This window comes from Harpia harpyja, chromosome 12 (assembly GCF_026419915.1).
Source record: "Harpia harpyja isolate bHarHar1 chromosome 12, bHarHar1 primary haplotype, whole genome shotgun sequence".
In the NCBI taxonomy this organism is placed as follows: Eukaryota; Metazoa; Chordata; class Aves; order Accipitriformes; family Accipitridae; genus Harpia; species Harpia harpyja.
The window spans coordinates 5,130,668-5,154,952 of record NC_068951.1 but is presented as its reverse complement, the minus strand read 5'-3'; the positions used below and the strand labels follow the sequence as shown (position 1 = coordinate 5,154,952).

Sequence of the window (24,285 nt, the reverse complement as noted above, 5' to 3'; positions counted from 1 at the left end):
CATGTTTAATAAAATAAGCTCCACCTTTAACACAGCTACTATTGTTAATAACAGTCTTAAGGTTCAGAAATCCAGATTTTTGAGGATGTAATTAATGCTTGCCTTCTAAACTTGCAATACTTTACCTTGCATTATAGAGCCTGACAACACTGTTCTCTCTTTTAGTTCAGCGTGAGGACTACCCCTAGGCAGTGCACGGCATATTAAACCTAAAATTAAAATGAATATAATTTAGAGAATTAAACAACTATTCAAAAAAACCAAAACCCCAACAAAAAAACCCCAAACCAACAAAACCCCTCCTCCTTCTTACATACATTACAGATAGGATCTGTATCAGGGTAGTGCCCAAAGGGCCTAGCCTAAGAATGCTGGGCATTGTATCAACATGTTATAAACACCATTCTGCTCTAAAAAAAAAAAAAAATCTTTCAGTTCAACTATTCATGCAATTACATTGTTGCAAGTTTTAACATATTTAGAAAACACAAGGTATTTTTTATAATTAAGCTTAACTCTTGTCCCAAAAGCAGTCACTGCTTCTCTTACACTCCACTTCAGTTTCCTTACCTAGTAAAGAAAGGTGTTCATGACGGGAAGTGGAACAAAAAGGAAAAAAACCCACCCCAAAATATACCTCAGCATCCTCCAAATTAATCAAAGTTCATATTGAATCATCTGGTAAGAGTTGAATTTATTGTTCCTACAGGAGGAATCTAAATCAAACCCCCAAAGAACTCATAATTTTCCACAGTCTGAGGACAGAAAATGTGCCAGAGTGACAAGATAAAGCATAAAAGTACGAGAGCAGGTTCTCATATGCCAAAAAAAGCCCAAAGATGATCCAAATGCATCAGCAACTTAAAGGCAACACTGAATTTCAATATACAGCCTAAAAACCTCTAATTCATATTCTTCCATCTGATGAAATTATACACAAAATAGCCTTTAAGGGCTACCCAAAGATGGGACAAAATGCACTTAAGGAATAAGACTCCATAGTTCAGGCATGAAATATTTTCTTGCATTTGTATTTTTAAAAAAACAATCAGAAAAGTTACATAATGGCCTGACTTGACCTTTGCAGGCTTAATTTGATGACAGTTTATTAAATCAAAATACTAGGGATGCCCTGAAGCAGGATATGGCAGCTGTGCAAGTCTTCTGCTTGGCATAATCGAAGAGGTTTATTGCAGGAATGCAAAAGGTCATGCCAATGTGTTACCAAGTTACTATGCCATGGCTGAGACCAATATTTAACTAATGGGTGTGTCCATGGAGTCCATGCTAGTATGACTCAGTGTCCTTTGAGCTCTGCAACAACCTGCTGGGACCGTGAAGAGTCAGTTACACGTATCACATCTACTGAGATGAGTAAGTGCCAGCTGAATTACCTGCAGTTATGGTAACACACCAGCAAAAGAAACGGGAAAACTAGTGTCTACTCCAGTCATATTCCCAGCATGCTTTAATTGTATTGATTATTGCGTGGATTTGGTTAGTAGTGTAAGATTTAAATCTAATTTCTCTTTTAGTCTGTTCCATAAAATAACTCTAGATACTCTTAAATCAATGCAAAAGGTTTGGATAAAACACAAAACACCTTGGAAGCCACTGTTTTTACCTTCCAGCGGTGCAGACACTGGAGACTCCCGCATTGACATTCCTTGCTTTATATTTCCTTCCATTGTATCATAGCTTCTCTTTAAACCAATTTCATGGGCAGTTCTTGGACTCCTTGTTCCTTCACGAACATTTTTAATAGCTGGAAAAATTTACAGCAGTGTGGTTAGGAAATGTGGACAATAAAAAAAAAACCCACCCATGTGAGCATTACATTTAATGAGACCACAGGTCATTAATACTTTACAACTTCAATGTAATATTGTAACATTAAGTCTCAACCATAGAAAGATCTCTTATGGTTTGTTAAAAAATATATTTGTTCAAACAGTTACTAATTTATCAGTATTTCAATTGAAGTTCAAAGTTAAATGATACATTTCTTTTGATTTTAATATAGATAATTTTAAACTTGGTTGTTTAACATTCCAAAATAAAAATATTCCATGACAAATTGGAAATAAATGGTACAGAAATTAAATAGTTTTAACTATATTTTAATACATAGTACAGGAGACTCTTCAAAACACAAGCACTATTTCTGAATCACTTTAATTCTTATACCCTCAAAAACACATGCAGGTCAATACTTCTCCCAGACAGCACCCCAGTGACTGAGGTTTATACCTATCCACTTGGAAGCAGATATACTTCAGCTATGGATTATAAAAGTAGAACCTGCTGCAGTCTTGACTTTGATCAGGCAGAATATACAAATACTCACTATCATAAGATAAAATATGCCCACTTTTGCCTTCATAAATAACATGGCCTTTGGCTGAAGCTTCCTCTCGGCACTTTTCTGGGCTGCTGTCTTCTGTAGCTAGCCGGGTGATAGTTCCCTTCAATAATGCATCAGCTGCTATGCCAGACTGGGACAGAGCTGGTGTACCCTGGATATAAATCAAGCAAATATAATTCAGAACATGTGTATTTAAGAGAATAGGGAGCAGTGAAGGGGAGGGAAAAAAAACAACCCAAACCTACAACATTTTTTAGATCTAGAAAACCAATTACTTTATCAAGCAGTATGACTTAAACTTCTGCCTCTATTATTAGACATTTAACCTAAATATTACTAAGATTATTTGTGGGCAATTTGCTACCTTGTCAGAAAAATATAGAAAGAAGAGGGAGTACAATATTACAAAAGTATTTCATGACCTAGAACATTTACCCTATAATACCATTTTGGGGAAAGATAACATATACTACATACTTAATGGTGCTATTAGGTTTTATTTCTATCCAAAGTAATGAAACCTACCCTTCTCAGAGAATTGTTACTATTACTTTGATAACTAGAGATCCCAAGTCAACCAAAACAGTAGCATTTAAAAAATGATGAGACAAAAGCACTTAATTTACCTTTTTTGTTTAAATAGCATCTGCACAAGGCTGGTTACAGTTGATTTTAATATGTGAACTCAGGTGTGATGCTATTTTCATGAAGTTCTAATAAGCCTTCAGTTAGCTATACCAAAGGCTCTGGTGGTTTTATTTAAAAAGTTTAAAGACTTGTATACATAAAGATGAAATGGTAATGCTGACTTCAGCAATAGTGGGATTTGACCATTGGGTTGTATTAAAATTTCTTTTTTTCAAGGCAGTTCCTACTCTGTGATATTAATTTACTTTTTCAGACATGCAAATACATTCACGGTGATAGTTTAAATATGCTGTTTTGCTACAGCCTTCTCAGTAAGGGGAAAAATACCTGAGTGATGGAGCCTCTCAAAGAAGGTATGGTCTCAACAGAAACTTTATTGGTTGGAGTTCCTCGTGTTATACTTCCCTCCTGTATCGTTGTGGTACCTGATTTGAAATAAGACATCCTGATAAATATGAGAATAAAAAAAAAAGTAGCTACTCTATTTGAAATAATTAAAATCTCTGGTGAGAACTGTTAGTTTACACTAAAATACAGAGAAAATTTCAGTTTAACAGCATGCATTTGAGCTAGACTATTTAATCTTAACATAGCCTTTTACAGATTAAATGTCTTTTACAGCATTAATCCATGGTATTTAGTTTCTTTTCTTTTGATGTATTTGGATATTTCACATGTACTGCTTTGTGTGCACAACTTAATTTTGAAATTGGCATGCCTTGAAACAAATGTTTTTAAATGAGACATGCAGACAGGAGGAGCTAGCTACAAATACACATGCCTTGGAAAATAGGGAGCAGATTAATCATATAGTACTTAAAAATAACAGTTCAGCAGTCTGAGCTCTAGAAGTTAATTCTCTGTTTTCTCAGGCTCTGACAAAGTTTCTTAACCTGTATGACTTTCTTTACCTCGAACCACACTTTCATGTTGTGCCCTGACCAGGAGTCCCTCAGGTTGGGAATTCTGGCTTCTGGGAGAGAATTCTTCTTGTTTGATATATGGCAGGGAAGCTATTCAGAAGAAGAAAAAGGTTGGGTTTTTTTTCTTACAATTATGAGTCATTAAATAGTCTATATAATACACCTATCAGCTTTTCTTTTCTTACCAGATTTGGCTGACTCCTGCTGCCTTGGCAGCCCAAGAGATATAGAACCCACTGACGGTTTTGCAGTTTCTTGGGTGTAGGAAGCTTGACTATGGGATGTTAAGTAAGTGCCAGGTGTTCCCTGAAACAACAAATATATTATATGTTAATTCTTGTTTCTGGAATGAAGACTCATATCTACATTTAAAAGAAAATGCTAATACTACTATGATGCTATCTTAAAATGCTATAGTACACCACTGCAAAGTATCAGAGTGCGGAACACCAGGAGTGTAGTGTCACTGTTAGTTTGGAGATGCAGTTCACCTAAACTGGACATCCTCAACCATGCTACTAAAAGTAAATAACTGCAACATGTTCTATTTTCTAAGGCACCTGTAATTCTTGGACTTTTAGAGGTGGCATTTATATATTTTAAGTGTTAATGCTGTGAACACATAACCAGGTACAAGATGTTGAAGGTTGGTGAAAGGGTAAAAAATTGATGTAAGCACAGATTTTCAAATAATAATTCCCTTACTTGTGAGATTGAACCTCCCATGATGAAGGAAGGTTTTTCTGATGGCACACTTGTTTTGGAGGATGGAATGAGTGGTGGTGGTGGTCTGGTGGGTCTGGTTGTTGGAAGGCGGACTCCTTCAGGTATATTGGTTATTACTTGGTGAGGTGCTGGCTGGAGAACTTGGGGGAAAAATTGTACATTAAACATTACAGTCTGTTTCAGCTCTACTCGTTGTTAGAGAAACAAGAACAGAAATAGCAGTTCATCTGACAATTTCTGATGGGAGTTACCTCACAATACTCAAAAGCTATCTAGCTGCATTTACAACTCTGAAATTCACTATGTCCAGGTGTATGTTATACATAGAAACTGAGTATCTAATCTCCCATCAAAGCTCAAAACGAAATAGCAAAAGCTGCACTGTAGAACTGCAGACTCTGAAAACTAAGCTTTTAAAAATAACAGCCCAGGGTATATTCAAATTTTGTGTTGTTTTCCTGTGTTTAAAGAAAGTTCTTATTCTTTAAATGGAATGCAACAGAGTCAAGTATAATCTAAGCTTCCCTGATTTTGTCCTTTCTTAGCATGACTTTATAATCCAAGCTTCAGAATGCACACTTGTCAGTTATTTCACTATTTTATAAAACATTCAGACTATAATGTTAAGCAATTACAGTCAGAAACTAATGCTAACGATAGCAGCAGCTTTCTCTTTTCCTCAACTCCCCCATTCATAAGAAAGGGCACCCCTGAATATGATGGTACTTGTATTAAGCTGAAAAACTCTTGATGACTTTGTTCCTATGCTGTTCTAACACTTTTCAGAACATCCTATTTGCTTAGTAAAATAAATGTTATGCAGCTGATGCAGCAATAAAGAACAAAAATATAACCTCACTGGAGCTAGAAAAATACCGAGTACCTATTTACATGTACACACAGAAAACAATCTATTTTCTTTTGTTACATCACAAAGTATTTAGAGAATAACCTGATACTACATCAAGTCACAGAAGTCCAGCTTCCAAAAGAAGACTACACATTGCTATGATACCTAACAAAATATTTACCTGGCGGGACACTATAGCGAGCTGCATTCATATCAGGCTGAGGAGAGGCTTTATTGACTTCCCTTGGAGATAGCCGGTATGGAGAGGCTGACCTCGTGGCTGTATTTTGCACTTGTGCTTCCTGTTCTATTGCTCGCTTGACCTCAGCATACGGCATATAGGCCACCGGTTTTCCTGTGAAGGTTAAAGTTGTCAGAAAGAAAAGAACTCTGGATTAGAAATTAAGAGTCAAAAGGTCCAGTTTACAGCACAATTTTAACAAAGGGCCTACTCCAATGTCAGATGTATTCATCAGGTACAAATGTTTCAATTAAAAAGTAGTATTAACATACAGCTTAATTTAATATGTTCCTATGTCTATACTTCCATATCCAAAGCTTTGAAAAAGCCTTCTATATGTGAAAAACAGTATCTTGTTCCTTTATGTCCTTTAAGTGAAAGCTCTGCCATTGAAAAAGATTTCATTTAAAGAAGATGCCTTTCCAAATCCTGTGCATCAGCCAGGTTTACATGCAAGTTCAGCCAGACTTATATGCCAACCCCACCAGGCAAAAAGCCTCTCTTCCTTGTTTGCTTGCCCAGAGAACTTACAAATCAAATTTCAAATACCGATATTGCCCATCAATGGTGTTTAAAGGGAAAATATATTTTCACTGAATTTAGCAAATTAAAAACCCAGTACCAGAACTTCACAAATACCTTTTCCTTGGCAATGGACAATTTAAGTATCTAAAATTATGAGCCAGAACAAGTCTACTGCAGCAGTGAAATTACATCTTTAACCTCCGTAGTCAAAAAAAGATGGCACTAATCATCTCATAATAGCTTTCTAAAGGATCTTCACTATTTTATTCCATGGTAAAGTACTGTGTAGGTCGTCATAAGCCAATTCAACCACAGGCCCTTTAGTTTGACAAGATGCCCCACAACACAGGAAGTGTTCTGATGTATGCAATGCAAGCTTTTTAAACAGTCTGTGGGCTCTCTGCTGCACACGGCAGTGGGAGGATAATTTTCATATGCACAGTATATCTTAGGAAGTAGCTGTTGTAATGATCTGATGACATCTCAGCCTCTTCTAGTTTTCAGATTAAGACGTCCAGGCTTGTAGAACCCATTTACATTAACCATGTTCTCCCTCTCTCTCTGTCTGCCTCAATAACCACCTTGATTTTTGCTGGCAGAGACTTCACCCCAGAACTTTCCCACACTTCATAATACCATACTGCCAATGCCAAGAGTTATTCAGATAGTATTTCAGTTAAATGGTATTTTCAAGCAACCCCAGACTTTCCACCTAAAGAAGCAACTTCCAAAAACCACAGTCTTACCCTCCCCTCCACAAATCTACAAGCTCCCTTCTCAATAGTTTAACAGGCAAAAAAAGGGTTACATTTCTTTCATTTTACTTAGGTAAAAGTAATTAAGGTGAAGCATTTTCATAACATAATTTAAAATTGTTATGAATATTAAATACAGAATACTCAAGTTTCAAAGAACATGATAGTTTATGTTGCTAATACTGTGGAGCAACAGAAACAACGCACAAGAATATAAAATCTAAAAATGCAGAATTATGCAACTGTGATAATACCTCTAACACATTGTAACATTCAGTACATTAATCTCACACCTTTACTTCCCTGTTACAATGTACAGTTTGTGGACCTATTCCTTTTCTAAGTAAAGAAAGTTGAGGTAAAAGTTACACACGTAGTACAGAACTGAGCCTCCCATAGGATATGCTTTTCTTGCACAAAAAAAAGCAACCTTCTGCTAAGCTGTTTGTAATTTGCAAGCTGTTAACAGAATTAAATTAATTTCAGTTCAAAGAATGAAAATATAGCCAATATACACAGAGAGAAAGCATAATATGAATGTCTAATGAAAGTTAATAAATGCATCCTTTGAATCTTATGCAGCAATTTGGATGATGCAACATACACTGTCCATCTGAATCTCTTTCCTGTAACCAACAACGGTTACAGATACGTCCTTATTTAGTCACCCTGACAGGTTCTGTATCAGTTTTAGCCTTGTTCTGTACTGAAGGTCACACTAAGAGCCACATTCAGGAAACATAGGTCCAAATCGCAGAGTTCAGTTCAAGTATCCCCTGTACATACAAAAGCAACCAACCATCATATTCCCAAGAGAAGGAATGTTTCACACAGTCCTTCTGCGGACAGACAGGCTGGAGTACGACAGTTCTACCAAACTTTTGTGCCCTACTCCAGGGCTCAATGTCCACACACGTACCACAGTGCAGCAAAACATTCCTTTTAATTGTGCTCATATTCCTTCAGTAATTCTCTCCCATCTTCACTGTAAGCTTCTGAAAGGGGCTCCCCCAAAACACGCAGTTATCTAGGTCCTCTCACCTGCACACCTAATCTTTCTGAGTCTCTCTCTGTAGGAACAATGCATTTTTGGATTCCACACAAATGGAGCCAGTTTTTTTGCGTTATCTAAAGGGGCTACAAGGTAGTTCTCCAACACTGTAACTGCAGCAGGATCTCTACAGTAGACAGGTTCCTTCAATCAAGTGCCATCAGAAAGCAACAGTTAATTATCAGTACGCTAAATGTTCATTCTTAAATGAGGCAGCAGAGTAACACATGGACATAAAACGGAGGGTTATTTCCATGACAGATGTGAAAACGCCTACCTTCCCACTCAACATTAGGGCTCTTGGAAGTGCCACAAGGGCTTACAGCACTTCGATACTCCATATCCAGCTGCTCTTGCCTCTGGCGCTGCTCCTCCAGCAGCGCTGACTCATGCATTGCTTTAATGTGCCGTTGATACAGTGCATAACCACTCACTGGTGTTCCAACCGGAACAGTACAGGGACTGCAAGAAACCTACAAGATGGGAAGGTATTAACATCAGGTACATTAATACAGGTACTTACTAAAGCAACTATCTTGCTCAATGTCTCCACTGCAGTGGCTGTAGTCCATGTATAAGTGTTTCAAATGGTCCACACCTGTTTTCAAGCGATTACTGTACTTACTTCCCCCCTCAAAAGTATGATAACAAAGCAAATTATATATTTCTTAATTTGTTTCACAATTTCTTGCTGCTTTAGTGTTGCGACTAGTTTTAGGGACAACAGATGCTCCTTCAATTACACTGAAAACACCCCATACCATAGGTGGTATGACAGCAGCTCGGTGGTGAAGCTGTTGAAGGTCCATCTGCCCTTGCTTTATCGTGGATGATACCAGTATTGACCCAGTGGGATTTAACAGTGAGGGCTTTGACTCCCTGCTGAAGATACTGGAAAAAAAAGATAGAAGGAAGGGAAAAATATCACCAAAAAGACAAAGATTAAACATCTTAAAAAAATTTACAGGCAAAAGTATGTCTCTCGACTTCAAAAAAACCAAATACATTTAACACACTGGACAAATAGCTGAAAAATCAGAACCATGTTGTGTTTTGTCCCACAGCACATCTGGTAGAATGGGCAACACATGCTGCTGTATTTTTATAATACACAGAAATACCAAAAGAAGCGTTCAGAATCTCCAATACCAGATATTTATATATACAGTTTCTATATGCACAGTACTGCAAGAATGCAACCTTCTTTATAAAGAATGCTTTGAAAAAAAATAAGACAGGAAGCACTAGACATATTTAGTCCAAGGAAATAAACAGTAGTATACAATATACTACTTTCACACAGAGGGCTAATATTTGTGAAGTGGAAAGATGATGTCTGAAGAGGCAAGGGAGTGCAGAAACACCATCAACTGCACTCTTCCAAAGACTACATGCAGAACAATGATACTGGATACTTCTGACATTTAACATCTATCCTTGGTACTGCGTGTATATTAAGACCACTGACAGGGAAGGGGCACTGGCTCTGATGCTACGCTATGGTTACTGTCGTGGTTTAACCCCAGCCAGCAACTAAACACCACCCAGCCGCTCACTCACTCCCCCCCCACCCAGTGGGATGGGGGAGAAAAATCGGGAAAAGAAGCAAAACCCGTGGGTTGAGATAAGAACGGTTTAATAGAACAGAAAAGAAGAAACTAATAATGATAATGATAACACTAATAAAATGACAACAGTAATAATGAAAGGATTGGAATGTACAAATGATGCGCAGTGCAATTGCTAACCACCCGCTGACCGACACCCAGCCAGCCCCCGAGCGGCGATTCCCCGCCCCCACTCCCCAGTTCCTATACTAGATGTGACGTCCCATGGTATGGAATACCGCGTTGGCCAGTCTGGGTCAGGTGCCCTGGCTGTGTCCTGTGCCAACTTCTTGTGCCCCTCCAGCTTTCTCGCTGGCTGGGCATGAGAAGCTGAAAAATCCTTGACTTTAGTCTAAACACTACTAAGCAACAACTGAAAACATCAGTGTTATCAACATTCTTCGCATACTGAACTCAAAACATAGCACCGTACCAGCTACTAGGAAGACAGTTAACTCTACCCCAGCTGAAACCAGGACAGTTACATAGGAATTACGCCAAGAGAACACTAAAAAGACTTCAAATATCATCAGTGGTGTCAGCCATCCCCCAAAAGATAAGTGGTTCCAAAGACATGCAGCATTGTCCATTTAAAGCCCTATATACTCAGGTGGGTTACCCACAGTGTTTAGGGCCAAGTTCCCAGGAACTAGGAATTTTGCATGAAGACATCGTACGCTATGGAGAAAGAGGTCATTCATTTCTCGGGACGCTTGCCCATTAATTTACAGACACTGACTGGTAAGAGTGAGAAATACTTCCACTACTCTATTATTAATAGCCTTCAAGAGATTCAGTTCTACTGACTGATATAACATGGTTCAATGGCAATAATTGGGTACAGGACTCTAGAGGTTATACTAGCAAATAAACATGGAATGTTAAAAGGTAACTAAAATATCAATATTTTATGCCCCTAGATTTTATTTTTTTTAAAAGCAAGTTTAATCTCCTACTAAAAGATACATTCAGGCTGTTTTCCCTGTCAAATTCAAGGAGTTTTGGATGCATGCTACTAAACCAAGTTTGTGAGAGCAAGAATCAATTAAAACAACTCCATCTCCAAATTTTCGGATCTACATTCAAACAGTTTTTCGCTAAAGGGAATGGAGAGCCCATGTACTATCCCACGCTAACCAATCACACTATAAAAAAACATTCCAAATCTACTTCTGAACATGTAGATTTGTTCTTAAGTATTGTGTAAAAGCAACAAACTAACAAAACCAAACCAAAGCAAAGAACTTCAGTACAGATCCAGTTACACAATCACTATTGAGTTTCTTAGTGGATAGATGGGGAAATTTACAAAATTCCCCACATTACTTAGTTAATTTTTTTAGTTGGTCACTGATTTTTAAATAGCTGTGTAGCAGAAAGTCTTGCAGCAGCAAGATCTTCCCCTCCCCATCAGAAGTACCACAGCGCTACTTATGGAAACTCATGCCAGGAGCATCTTGAATCTCTTTTCTTGCTTTGGCAAATTTTCATTGTTTCAGTAAGCTGCTGTCCTTTCCAGATAATTGTTTAACACAATCCCCATTCTCTGAACAGACCCCAAATGGCTTGATTTCCCTCATTCTCTAGCTTTCCAGGTAGTTGTGCTAGTTTGCTACCCACCTAGTCAGTCTATCACCAAGATTTTTGCCTTAATCTGCCTTAGAAGACCCTTCTGGCTTTTCATCAAAATTTTAAATCAACGTTTCCCTCTGTTGCACTTCCAGCAAAGACTCTTCAGAAATTCTTTCCCTAGTAGAAACTCACAACAAAAATGTTGCTACCAATGACAGTTTTTGGATCACTGTTAAGTAAAACCACTTTTTAAACAACTGCTTAAAGATGGCAACATTTGAATGCTAAACAATTAAACTCACCCTTGCCTGTCAGGTTCTCCATCAACTTCCTCATCAGCACTACAGGTGGCACTCGAATCATTATCTGAATGGGATTCTTGTCTTGCTGCATTAACTTGTTGTGACAGACTATAGTCCATTTCCTCTGGTTCTGACTTTTCCTTGGGTTTCTCCATCTCTCTCTCTTTGGTATCACTCTCTATTTTCACTTGAATATTCTCTGGTAGCCTCATTTCAGTCTCTACAGGTTCTACTTTGGTATGCACTGGAAGAGTAATCACAGGCTTAGCTTCAACTGGATGGCTTCTACTGTCAAGTTCCATAGGCTCTTCTGCCTCATTATTTATTTCTTCCTTAACCTGTGGCTCAGGGTTCTGACTTTCAGCTGTTGATACACTTTGGGCTGTTAAGGAGGGAGATGTGCTGGTTGCAGGTTTAATGGTAGATTCTTGTTCTGCCGTCGCCTCAGTGGTTACTTTTGAAGAACCACTCTCAGATGGAGCTTCTTCACTTGGTTTAGCAGGTTCTGCTGGAGTTGGAGATGGAGCACTTTCTGTATCAGAACTATTTTCAGCACCTGGGGAAAAAAAAAAGTTTTGGCATAAAGGTTCAACATTAACGAAATCTAACTGGACTTCGATGAACTGTTTCTTTAGAATAATCAAATATATGTCTGCTGTTCCAAAACACAACAAGACAATTGCCCTAGAAAATTGACTCACAAAGGGAGAGTAACCAAGAATCACCAGATACAGGTTAAGGAGGGAGACTGGAATTACAGAAATACTACAACTTAGCTAGCTCTGATCTTACAAAGAGCCAGCCAAGTAAGCTCTTGTGCATATGTCAGGGATTTGGTACTTCCACATATGATGCAGCTTTTTTGCAAGATTAGAGTTAACATTCACAGTACCTAAGGTGCAGCTTTAATGATTTAAACTAACAGTTTTGAGAGGCATCGCTGGCAGAAGTGGCAAAACACTGATCTTACACATGAAAATCAGTCACATTTTATAGACATGCTGACTTGCAATTCTTGCTGTAAGTTAACAGTTCTAGTTTACTTCCTTTGTGAATCACCATTGTTTTCTTAAAAATATCGTCTTTGCTCTGCAAAAGGTGTAAAGAGCATCGACAACTGGATACCAATTATAGAAGGGTATTGATTTTTGCAGTAAAGAACCTTCCTCCTCTCTTTAGCCTAGTTCATTAATTCTGTCATATTATAAATAGCTTTTTGATAAATAAAAACATTTATGAAAAACTATGGCAACACCTAGAGCACAGATGTTATATTCTAGTCTTATCTTCTGATAAGAATCTTCTTTCCTTAGAACCACATCAATATTTACCAATGTTTGTTAAACAAATGGATGCAATAAGGAGCCATCAATTTTAATCTACCCATCTGTAAAACAAGTAATTAAATTCGACTTATTATAGAAATGGACAATTTGCTGAATTACCCACACAAACACTGCAGCTTAAAAAACACCAACAACTAAAAACCAAAATCCCCAACACTTAGCCATATTCTCTCATTCATTTTTTATGAATTGCATTGCTTATAGCTTCACAAAAAGCTGGCCAAGACTGACTGATGTTGAGTGCCTATAATTATTAGCAGTTGCAACCAACAAATTTTAAAAAACCAAAAAACCCACCACTTAAATTTGCCTGTCTGAAGCTTTACTGAGACTATCAACTAGCAAAGGCTACATATCTTTGATTCAACATGCACAAATTTTTTGATCAGGTGCTGTCTGTTTACTCTCTAGATGACAGCATAGTCAAAGCATCTTAAAATACTAAACAATAACATCTCAAGGCTGCTCAATAATAAAAATGCTTTTTCCCCTCCAGTGAGTTCGAATTGCTAAAATCCAACTGAAACATAGTATTTGAGCACTGCATTATGAAGTAGAACACAGCTTTCTGAGCATATAATTGGCAAAAAACATAGGTCCCTTTCTGTGCACACTCAAACCTCCTTCCCAGAAATGTTACCTTCACTGTCTTCTGGATTCTCTTCTTCATTAGATGCTTCAATATCTTCATCCTCCTGAGCTGACACAGTTGAAGCTACGCTCTCACACTGTGATACATCTCGCTCCTCACGGGGCCTTCGTGAAGACTGATAAAGACATGGCATTTACACTGTACTGAAAATTTGCAAGTATTATTTCCTTTTACATGCATTCTCATTTATCAATCTGAGGTTGAAATGAAAGACAGAGAATCTCTGTTTAGCACAGATTCATTCACAAGGGCACACTCTTACAACTTCAGGTCAGCTTTTGCTGCTCCTGACCAAAAATAAGTTTGGGAACAAACCACTATCTCAAGATATGTTTGGGGGACAACAGAACTACTGCAGCAAAGACAGACACTGATGCTCTTCACTTCAGTGAGAGAAGACTAGATAACACTGCAGTTTAGAGGATTCCAACACTCAGGATTCTACTTTAGATGCCCCAAAACTTTCAGTTCCTGGTCTTCTACCAATTCTCTTGCTCCATTTTGTAAGGTTAATGCTTATTGTGTTTTAAGGTAACTGTTCTACAGTGATGACCTGAACTTCTATAGTTGCTGGTGTACTGATAAGGAACGTGGTTTTCAGAGCACTAAAGAATTCTTCAGGCTTGAGTGTTCCACCTGATAGAAAAATTTCTATTGCATTTTAAAGCAAGAAGTGATTAGTATCACAGGTCAGTGAGCATCAGCTGCCTTTTCTAGGAGATTAATGTCACAACACAAAAACAAGTAGAAAAGGAAACAAGTGGTGATTGCAAAAGAGTCTTAGTGAAGTGTGATGAATTACTTCAGAAAGATGCGAAGTTTTCCCCTGCAAAATATTCAATGCCCACTGCACTTACCTTCTGTTTGTGCTGTTGGAGGAGGCTGTCCAGATTGTGTCTCCTTTTATAGTTGAAGTAGAAGTTCTTACACTGAGCTTCACTTTTCGTCCCAACCATTTTGGCAATTGCTGCCCAGTTTCGTCCATGTTCCACTAGGCCTGTTAAAACATACAAGAACCAGTATTTACTATGATAAATAATTCAGCTATCCAAACCCAAATAAATGGAACAACAATGCCTATGGGAAGGTAAGATAGAGAAGTACTGCCGTCCTTAAGAGAACTCCCCTATGACAATGTATTTGATAACTACTGATGGGGCAAAAAAAAGCTGTGTCAACCTGAATGTCTGCTTATGAAGCCTTCAAACTTAACTCTTTGCTGTTGCTAATATGTAACACCTCTGCTAACATACTGATTTTTTGCATAGAATTTACAGGTAACAGTATCTGCCAAATGAATAGACAAGTTATAAACTACATTAGCTTTGCTATGAAAAGAATGTCTTATACAAAAGGGGTTTTTGTAACTTATAAACACATTACTTTGAAAATTTACATATGACATACACACCTTCACACCTGCTTCACAGAATTCTGTGGACCAAGTACAACATCAACAGTTCTAAGTAGGCCATATGAAAAAAGTCAACATGAGTCTCAAAAAACTGATATTGTCTGTTAAAGATGTTTGCTTTTTTTTTTAAAAAAAAAAAACAACAGCAAATTTCAAATTATTCATTCAACGTAGTGTTGCAAAAAATCACAGCACTCGTATTCAGTAAATTACTGTAATTTTGTAAATACAAGTATTCAGAAATAAGTCAAAAGCTTTACAAGGTTTACCTTTCTTAGCAACTTCCATTTCTTCTTCTGTCCAGCGGGATGTCTCCACAGGCTCTGCAGAAGCTGAAAGAGAAACAAAGACACTGATCAGAGAAAAGACCAGGATTCACTACTATGGCACCAATCATGCATCCCACAGTCAACTAATCCATTCGCATTAAGGCTTGTTCAAGTCACTTGGGAAAGCTGCTCTTGTCAGTGAGAAGTAGTCAATCTCCATTAAACCAAGTTAGAGATATAGTAGGAACCACCACAATCTCAGCAGAGCAAACTGTTCAAAACTATTCTGCCTATAAAACTATAATTAATTATCTGTCAAGGAAGACTGGTAAGTAACTTAGATGTATTTATCACCAAAATTTTATTTAAACTGTCAATAATTACCATCAACTACTAAAAGCAGCAATCCAACATGCTATAAACTAGTTCCATCTTATTTCACTGACTGCTGTGGAAAGGACTGAAATGGTTATTTATTGGTTAGTGGGTATCAAGAAATCTACTTTCTTGAATTAACTGAGTCTCCTACCGGATAAACAGAGAAAAAATAAAAGAAAACAAAAAACCCAGTAAGTAAAAACAAGAAGAAAACTAAGCATGATTCAACACAAAATAATTTTCATTCACTTCTCTGGATTTGATATCATTCTGTTTAAATTCCTGAATGGCATTAAGCTGCAACAGCCTCCATTTCCTTTTCATAACATCTGCCATTATGCACAGTATGTAGTAGCATGGACCCTTCAACAACTTCTATTAACAAACAATAAAAGTAGGACACTATAAAGTATCTGATCCACTGAAAAGCTATTTTGGATTTTCCAGAAAACCTGGCAAAAATGGTTTAAAAAACAAACAAACGAAACAAACAAAAACCCAAAAGCAAAAACCATTATTGCCTTAGTCTAACTGCTGACAAAAACCCACCATATCAACTGAGCAAGAATATCTATCACAATCTCTGATGTTTACAGTTAAATGAGAACTAATTTGCCCACTTACTCTGTTCTTTAGGATATGCAGAATATCTGAGCAACAAAAGAGTTGTTAAAAATTCTAGAATAGCAGCTGTCTGTAACCACCCAGTTGAAAAGCTAGGAGCAACAAACCTTGCCACAGCAGAGCACTGCAAGAAAAAAAACAACCAACCCTGCCCCACCATCCTGGATAATTATTTACTAGCCACAAGGTATTCTAGTATTTCTGCACCACCACAGCCTTTTCAGAAACACTGTCAGAGATAGCATAGTCTTTTTTAACCAGGTGCCAAGAAAGTAACATTTTATTTTAAAGAAGTCTCTTGCCATCTAATGCAGGAACAACAACAACAAAAACAACTTGCTAGGATCTATTTCAGATTATGAAACTCCCTAAAGTACTCAAATATCAGGCCTACTTATTTAACAATATCCTCTGTGAGCTACAGCCTGTAAGTCAATCTGTGTCAAAGGCATTTGAATCTCGACAGATCCATCATTAACCCTGCAAAGAGAGAAAATGTAGTTATTACAGAAAGGCTGAACTGCCATTTTTTTCCCCACAGGGTTCTAACAGAGTCATCTGATTACACATACACTATTCATGAAGTTACACTCATGAAATTTAACAGTACCACACAGTCACAAAGTTATAAGCAGGCCTAAGAATAAAGATGTCATAGTAAATAGGAAAAAAAAAAATACAAAACGCACTGCATGCACAGAAAACAGCCTTATGTCAGTGAAGAGCCTGACGACCAGATGGGTCCCGAGTGTCCTATAAATGCTACTCACAAGGTTCTGGTGGGGGTGGAAGAGGCGGTGGTGGTTCTTCAGTGGCTGCAGCTGCAGCAGCATTTGCTTGTGCAGCTTCATTTGTCATTGATCTGGTGATTCTGCCCTTACGACGACCTTGACTATTGGCAGTTTTTCGGCCCCTAGGAGTGGCCTGCTCCCTTTCCTCTGTTTCCTCTGGTGCAACTTCAGTTTTGTCCTTTTCTTTGGTATTCTCTCTGGGAGTAGTTAAAATACAATTCAGTCACATTCAGATAGCCATTATGGGCAGATACTCCTGAACATCAATGTAAAAAAACCCACCAAACCAAAAAAACAAACCCCACACCACAAAAACTCCACAAACCGAAAAGATGCCTTTAGTGAAACAGAATTCACTTACTGCCCACAACTTAGAGTTGCTAGAGAATAACATAAATACACAATATTATCAACTTCAAAGAAAATACAAACACTGCGACAGAACATATGAAAAAAAACCCAAACCAACAAGATATGAAAATTATTACATGTGCAAAAAGAAATAATCCCATGGCTTTTTCCACCAGTCTGATTAGTTCAGCAAGACAGAGAAATTCATATGTCCAAAAAAATTGTTTAATGCACAAAACCTAACCTAAATAGGAACAGTGTTCAGTCCAGATTTCACTGTCAGGCTAACATGAATCCTGTTCTGATCTTTGCAAAAAGCTGCAATCTAGGGTGAATTAATGCATTTTCAGTACATATACTTACTTAGATTCCTCCTTCTCATCCTTTTCCTCCTCATCTTTCTTTTCCTCCTCTTTTTTCTCTGCTTTTTCTGCTTTTTCTTCTTCTACCTTTTCTTCTACCTTTTCTTCTTGAGAAGGACGGGCAATTTGTTGCTGAAATGAAATGGGATTTACACATTATAACAACTTGATCACACAAAGGTGCAGCAACTTGTACTCAGAGCAGCACAAACACTGATGCTGCCTTACCTCCCACTTGATAATAATATATTAAGTTACAGTCACTACACACTAATCAACATAACAGTAAAACGCCTCTGCCAAAAACTGTAACACCTATCTGCACCCTGAAATCATAACGAACATAATGTTCCAGGCGTTATCTCCCAGACTTCAGAAGTCCCCTTTCCCACAGAACATGCAGTTTCTATATACTGACTGTAGAACCTCAGTACCTCTCAATTTATTTTCTCTTATGTTTCTTCTGGTCAGCTGCCCCGTTCAGATGTGGTATTTTGTCTTACAAATTCCACTGAAGTACAGGCTTCTTTTGCAGCGTGAGCACAGTGGTGATAACAAATACATGTGCTGTTGTATGCCACACTAAACATGAACAGTTATGTTTTAAAAGTGCTTAGAGAGGTTCTGACCAACATCTTGCGTAGCAATGGTGTTGCTCCTCTCAAATTTTATTTTTAACGTTGACCATTTTAAAATAGTGAAACATGATAGCTTACAACTTGGAAGCAGAAGATCTTGTAGCAAGAAAATTATGACCGACTCTAAGCCACCTTCTCAAAACTGTCATTTAATTAAGAAATATAATTGTTCAAAAAATTGGGTGAGGAATTTTACACTTATATTTCCGGTAAATTTACAGAAGGAAAATTATAGCCTAGAGTTTTGTTTTTTTTTTTTTTTAACTACAGTCTTTATCGAGATGATAGTTGTACAAGCACATTAAGCACTGACTAACAACAAAGTAATTACCATTACCCATTATTAAGGAAAACAGCACAAAATACTATTTACACATTCCCTGTTAAGGGACTCTCGCTCCTTATCTTTCAAAGCAATCCAGATGACTACCATGTGCAAGGGTATCTCATTTTAGAAAGCACATAAATTTGATTTAAACTTTCCAGAAGATATGATCTGCTTAAAACAGGAATTAATGGAAGAAATTTCTGTTACTTAATGTGATCACAAAGAATTACCAGCATGGTCCCTTAGAGCTGCTTCGCGCCCCTACCCCCCTGCAAAAAAAAAAAAAACTTAAAAAAAAAAAAATTCTAAAAGACGTAAGAAAAATTTGTGGCATTGTTTTTGCTATTCCTTATCACACACACACAAAAAAAAAAAAAAGGTAGCCTTGGCATTCCCTGTCTGACTTTGCTGTTAGAGGTGGTCTAACATTACACAAGCCAAATATCCTGTGATGTTTTAAGAAAGCATTAGAAAAATGACACTGCTCATACAGGAGAAAAAAGAAAAATATTAGGAAAGATCTATCAAATGTGGCTACAGAAAAGACTTCCCTAAGCTTTAGTGTTGTTATCCTCCCTAAATATATTTAGGAGCCTAAATACTGCATTTTGCCATCCACAATCATGTATCTGCACATGGACACAACATCTCGCTTTCCAACACTGCTGCATTTCTATGTCCGTAGCTCACCTGCAAATTCCTTTCTCTCCAGGCTAAAATACCAAGCAGTAGTTGGCTACCACTAAATAAACCATGTAACCCACTCCCCAAATTCCCAGAACCCTTACATGAAGCAAACAGCAAATGAATGAATTCTCCTGATGGACCTCAAAAGTCAGTAACCCACATCAAGCATCTAGAGCTTAATCCATATTGCCCATTCACACTGAACAGTATCTGTAACAAGGTGATCTTCTGAGTGCCACAGAAAAATCCAAGCTTTCTGTACCAGGCACCATACAACAAGAATGAGAAAAGAAAGCCTGAGGCTGCTGTCGAGGTTATAGCAGGCAGGACTCCAGTTAAAGGCGAGGGGAGAAGGAGGAGGAGGAGGAGGAAAGAGCTCTTCCTCCTCTCAGACAATACATAAATTCATTTAAAATGCATGATTACAGTTTAAATTCCGCCTTAAATAGGTTTTCATAAGAAACTACAGAACGTAAGAGAGGGTAGGGAGTCAGATATGGCCACACAGAGGGAACCATTCACAGGAGTTTACACTGAAGGGGCTTGAATGGGTTAAACAAACCACATCCATTAATCGTCAATTGAGTCACCCCTTCAGAAGAACTGCAACACCCAGATGCTCTCCCCTCAAATTTGCTGTGTGCAGAACCGACTTGTCCCTTACTGGGCACTAGACTCTGCAAGTCAACTTCAAAGAGCAAAATACACGTAATACTTATATAAGGCTACGTTTCAAACAAATACTCAAAGTACACTTGGCAATTCAGGGAAAGACAAGGGCAGAGAACTACAAGATTACTGTTCTAGGATTTCATTATCTCAGATTTTACAGTCCACCAAAAAATTCCTCAAAATAGGCTTTTCTTTTTCACAGAGGAACCAACGTTCCTGTAAGTGTAGCAGCAGGTGTCACTGTTTCACTAACAAAACTGAGGCTGGAAATAGTCACAAAAAGGACTTGTTTTTGACATGTTAATAAAGTGAACTGGAGCAGAAAACCCAAACACTAACCCCTATCATCTTGCTGCAAATTATTAGCATTTAAGATGCTGGCATTACTTGGTTATGCAAAAATTTCCTTCAACCAAGATGTCAAGAGACATGCTAAGATAAATTACTTCCATCGTGCTAGATAGATTGGCCTCAAAAGCAAGGAGTTAAAAACTGCATCTTCAGAAGAAAAGAAAAAAATAAATCTGTATTTTACATATAATCTATTTATAGATTATATCTATATATCTACAGCAAAACAGTTGCTGAAAATCCTCTGTTCTTTTTGCCTGGCTAACTTAACGTAACACTTTGTAAATAACAGGGTTCTCTATTTCACAGTGAATTTATTTAACATGCATAACCAATAGGTCAAGTGCAGGTTAAACACAAACCTTAAAACAGTTGAAGCCTCGGTCAGCGACGTACCTGCACATTCATCTGTTGATTAAAACTTTTACTATCCAGGCAAGGGGACGGGCTTTAACTCAGGGTACGATTCAAAAGGACAAAACCCACACCAGCACCGACATCACATAGCTCTTCAGCAGAGGCTGCCTGACCCAGCAACGTGTTTATTCCAGGAAATTGTGTCATTCTGCCACTTAAGCTGCCTACAGCAGAGTTGCCCATCTCACATACAACCTTCTAATCTCACCGGAGTCACCAGAGGTAATCCCCACCGAGCTCGGCTTGATTGGCCGTCACAGACATACAGCAAATTTCTGTCTAGTCAGATCACTGGACGGTACCACCTGCTGCAAAGGCACACGGCTTGATCCACAGACATGCGTTTGTGCTGACCGGGCAGCTAGACCACAGAAACGCACCCCTTACCGACTACCGCTTTGCTACCAAATTTCAAGGAAAAAATGTACTCAGAGAGAACCTCGTTTCAGTGAGTTATTTAGGGAATTCTCTATAATCTATGCAAAAGCATCGTATAGCCATGCTTTCTTCCGATACTATGTTAAAAACTTGCTCTTCGTTTGAAAAATCACATTTGGTTTAAGACGCACTCGTTTAATTGCCTCTGTGAGCATTCTGGAATGGTTTAGGCAGCATTTTATAAAAAGTCCTTTCTAGACCTATCTGCGGACAAAAAGGTATCAGAATTTAACAAGCCTTACATCTCTTAACTTGACATGCCTTAAGCTAGCATTCCGCTTCTCTAAAGTAAAAGTCCCCACACTGAAACTTGAGTCAAGTTGTACTCACTACATTCTCTGAAGGATTTCAACATCATTACCATGATTAATATCTTCTCCACTGCAATATTCCACTTGCTTGCCTTCTAATTTACAAAAATGTATGAACTATTAAGAGTTTAAGCTGAAGCACCTGTTATTGGCATGAGCGCATCTTGGAGCACATCATAAATCTTACATGACTTGTGTTTGCCAATCAGCAAGGAAGTTTCAGGTTGCTACTCAGCGATATGAAAAATATCAGCTTCAAACAAAGCCGGGACGCAGGAGGGAGAAGGGGGATGAACTGCATTCTGCAACCGTATGATAAAAGTTCTGGCAAGCAAGGCAGTTCAACACTCTCAAGTTCTTTTTTACTAGCTGTTACAAATGTTGCTGATTAATCATTAATAAAATTAAGATACACAAATATGGTTTTTGGTACCATGTAATTCCTTCCTACAGCATTACTAAACATGCTAACTACAATACTTTTGAATTTAAACTTCCAGAAACGGTAAAATTTCCCATTTAGAAAGTTTAGAGTATTTCCTTGAGTTTGCAAGTATACCTCAACATTCTTCAGATCTGTAAAGTCTGACACTTATCTGCATCCTTAACAGAGCACACATTAAGCCTGTCTAGCAGTTGCCCAAAGTTTAGTGATCTGCTGTAGTACTTAATGTAGATCAACTACTACCAAGTAAGACCTACAACTCTGCTAAAATTCAAAGAGCAAGTAATTTGAGTTGAACGAACAACGACAGCAGCTTCAGTGTTCCAACTCAGGTATTTAGTTATTCACACATAAATCAGTATTCACAGGAGCAGTTATAAAGTCAGGCAGAGCACCTTGGGTTTCCTTTTATAGTGAGCCAAGTTCACAAATCTATGCCCTTGCGTACAGGATTGTAATTAAAATCTTTCTAGTTTATATGCATTATCCAAGAAAAGCAAACAATTTATGGATTGAGAAATCCATCCAAATTTTGAATTCTACCAGTTCCAATATTCTAAAGTTTAACAATGTTGACAGACATTTAAATATACAGTTATGATCTTCTGAATATCTCAAAACCTAGTTACATTGCATTACAGCTTGAGCCAGTTCTGTCTCCTCACCTCTTAGAACAGCTGCAGAAGAACAGCATACAGCAAAGATATTGCTCAACACGTGTATATTTACTATGATCACACCAATCTCGTTTTATAATGGAATATGAAACTGAGCCACTTAAAACAGCAGCATTATCTGTGTTTAGTGTCCACAGCAATTGTCTACATTTTGAACAATCTTATTTCCATCTTCTTTGTATTTGCCATACGTCCATACTCTAACAAGAATCTTTCACCATCAGTACTCACACAACAATACACTTTTCCTATTAAAAAGCATTATTAGGCTTAGAAAGTCTAACAAAAGTTCCGGCAAAATACAGCTAATTCCAGTATTTTCTCCCATCACAGCAGTTCACAATTAGTCAGAGTAGACACTCTAAGTAAATCCTGTGCATAATGAAAATGACATTATCCCAAGCAATCCATAATTTGTGGGGTATAGACAAGTAAGTCTTCTGTGATATGATCTCTTCTCTTAGAACACCAGACCGTAATTTAAAAGGTTTACAGTACAACAGCACCATAGAAGCACAACATGATGACTGTTTCTAGCGAACAGGATCAACTTATCAGCTGAAGCTGTTCACAGCAATTTTCTTTTATTAAAAAAAAAAAAAAAAAAAAAATTACATTTACTGGGACTCTCAGAAAACTTACATTATTTGAAAGGAGGATTCATGTACCCTGAAGTGTAATATTTACTTAATTCGCTGTTTTGCAGTTCAATACAGATTTGTGCAGTCACAATACCTCAAAGTCTCAACAATTTTCTCTTTAGTATCACTGCTGAGATATGACTAAATCCAGTAACCCACAACTCTTCAGATTTTAAGGTCTGTGGATTTCTGAATTTGAGAGGACCCTCCCCTCCTGCCCCCACCAAGCTTCAGTTCCAATAAAGCACTACGTATTTCTTCAGCACATCACATCTATACCAGTTTCCAGCTGTTAAATTCATTTTAAGGATAAAACCTCAAAATACCTGCAGGCTTTGTTGTTACATCTAGTACTCTGTTCATGTACTTTATTTCATACATGACCTTCTTCCCTAACCTTGTCACTGACATAGCTTTCATTCTATTTTCAGTATTTCCTAAATACCTGATAGATGCAAGGGGAAATCAGAATGGGAAGAACAGGGAACATGTTCAGTGAATACACAGCACTCCTCCTGCTTTCGTTAAGAAAAAAAAAGTCCAAAGTTTCTTAAATTTTTTTTTGTTTTCTAATATTCACATTAACCCTAGTAGCCTAGCAAACGTATTTATATGCTTTTTGTACATAATATGCTGTTCTTTTCCCCTCCAAAGACTTCCAAAACAATACTTCCTGAATCAGCAGAATTTTTATTTGCACGCATTAAATTAATCTCTTTCCTCTTGCTATGAAGTTCCAGTTTGACTTTGAGCCTGACCACTAAATAAAGATCACTATTAATTTCTGCTTTTTGACAAACATTGACATTATGAAGTGATTATATAATTTCCACTGCAAGTCACATGGTAAACCTAATTTCTGTTGGCTCCAACAGAGGATTTAATAATGGATTCAACTTCAATGTCTATGGCAGGGTCCTAAAATAAA

General features: G+C 37.6%; 1 protein-coding gene across 6 annotated transcripts in view; it reads right to left on the bottom strand.

The window, feature by feature from the left end:
* The window catches only part of NCOR1 (nuclear receptor corepressor 1), a 75,760-nt gene that overhangs the window by 17,827 nt on the left and 33,648 nt on the right, over nt 1–24,285 (bottom strand). For 3 of the 6 annotated variants that reach the window (XM_052803070.1, XM_052803069.1, XM_052803072.1), the window contains exons 15-30: nt 17,754–17,884; nt 17,019–17,236; nt 15,247–15,309; nt 14,421–14,560; nt 13,552–13,678; nt 11,566–12,121; nt 8,846–8,975; nt 8,362–8,557; nt 5,694–5,867; nt 4,642–4,802; nt 4,122–4,242; nt 3,925–4,026; nt 3,341–3,438; nt 2,348–2,516; nt 1,625–1,765; nt 126–209 (exon numbers count right to left, since the gene is read on the bottom strand). In XM_052803070.1, coding sequence (XP_052659030.1) covers nt 126–209; nt 1,625–1,765; nt 2,348–2,516; nt 3,341–3,438; nt 3,925–4,026; nt 4,122–4,242; nt 4,642–4,802; nt 5,694–5,867; nt 8,362–8,557; nt 8,846–8,975; nt 11,566–12,121; nt 13,552–13,678; nt 14,421–14,560; nt 15,247–15,309; nt 17,019–17,236; nt 17,754–17,884 — 2,611 coding nt within the window. Of the gene's footprint in view, nt 1–125; nt 210–1,624; nt 1,766–2,347; nt 2,517–3,340; nt 3,439–3,924; nt 4,027–4,121; nt 4,243–4,641; nt 4,803–5,693; nt 5,868–8,361; nt 8,558–8,845; nt 8,976–11,565; nt 12,122–13,551; nt 13,679–14,420; nt 14,561–15,246; nt 15,310–17,018; nt 17,237–17,753; nt 17,885–20,790; nt 20,941–23,802; nt 23,867–24,285 lie in introns of those variants that run through there. The other 3 variants (XM_052803073.1, XM_052803074.1, XM_052803075.1) reach the window with 3 other exon arrangements.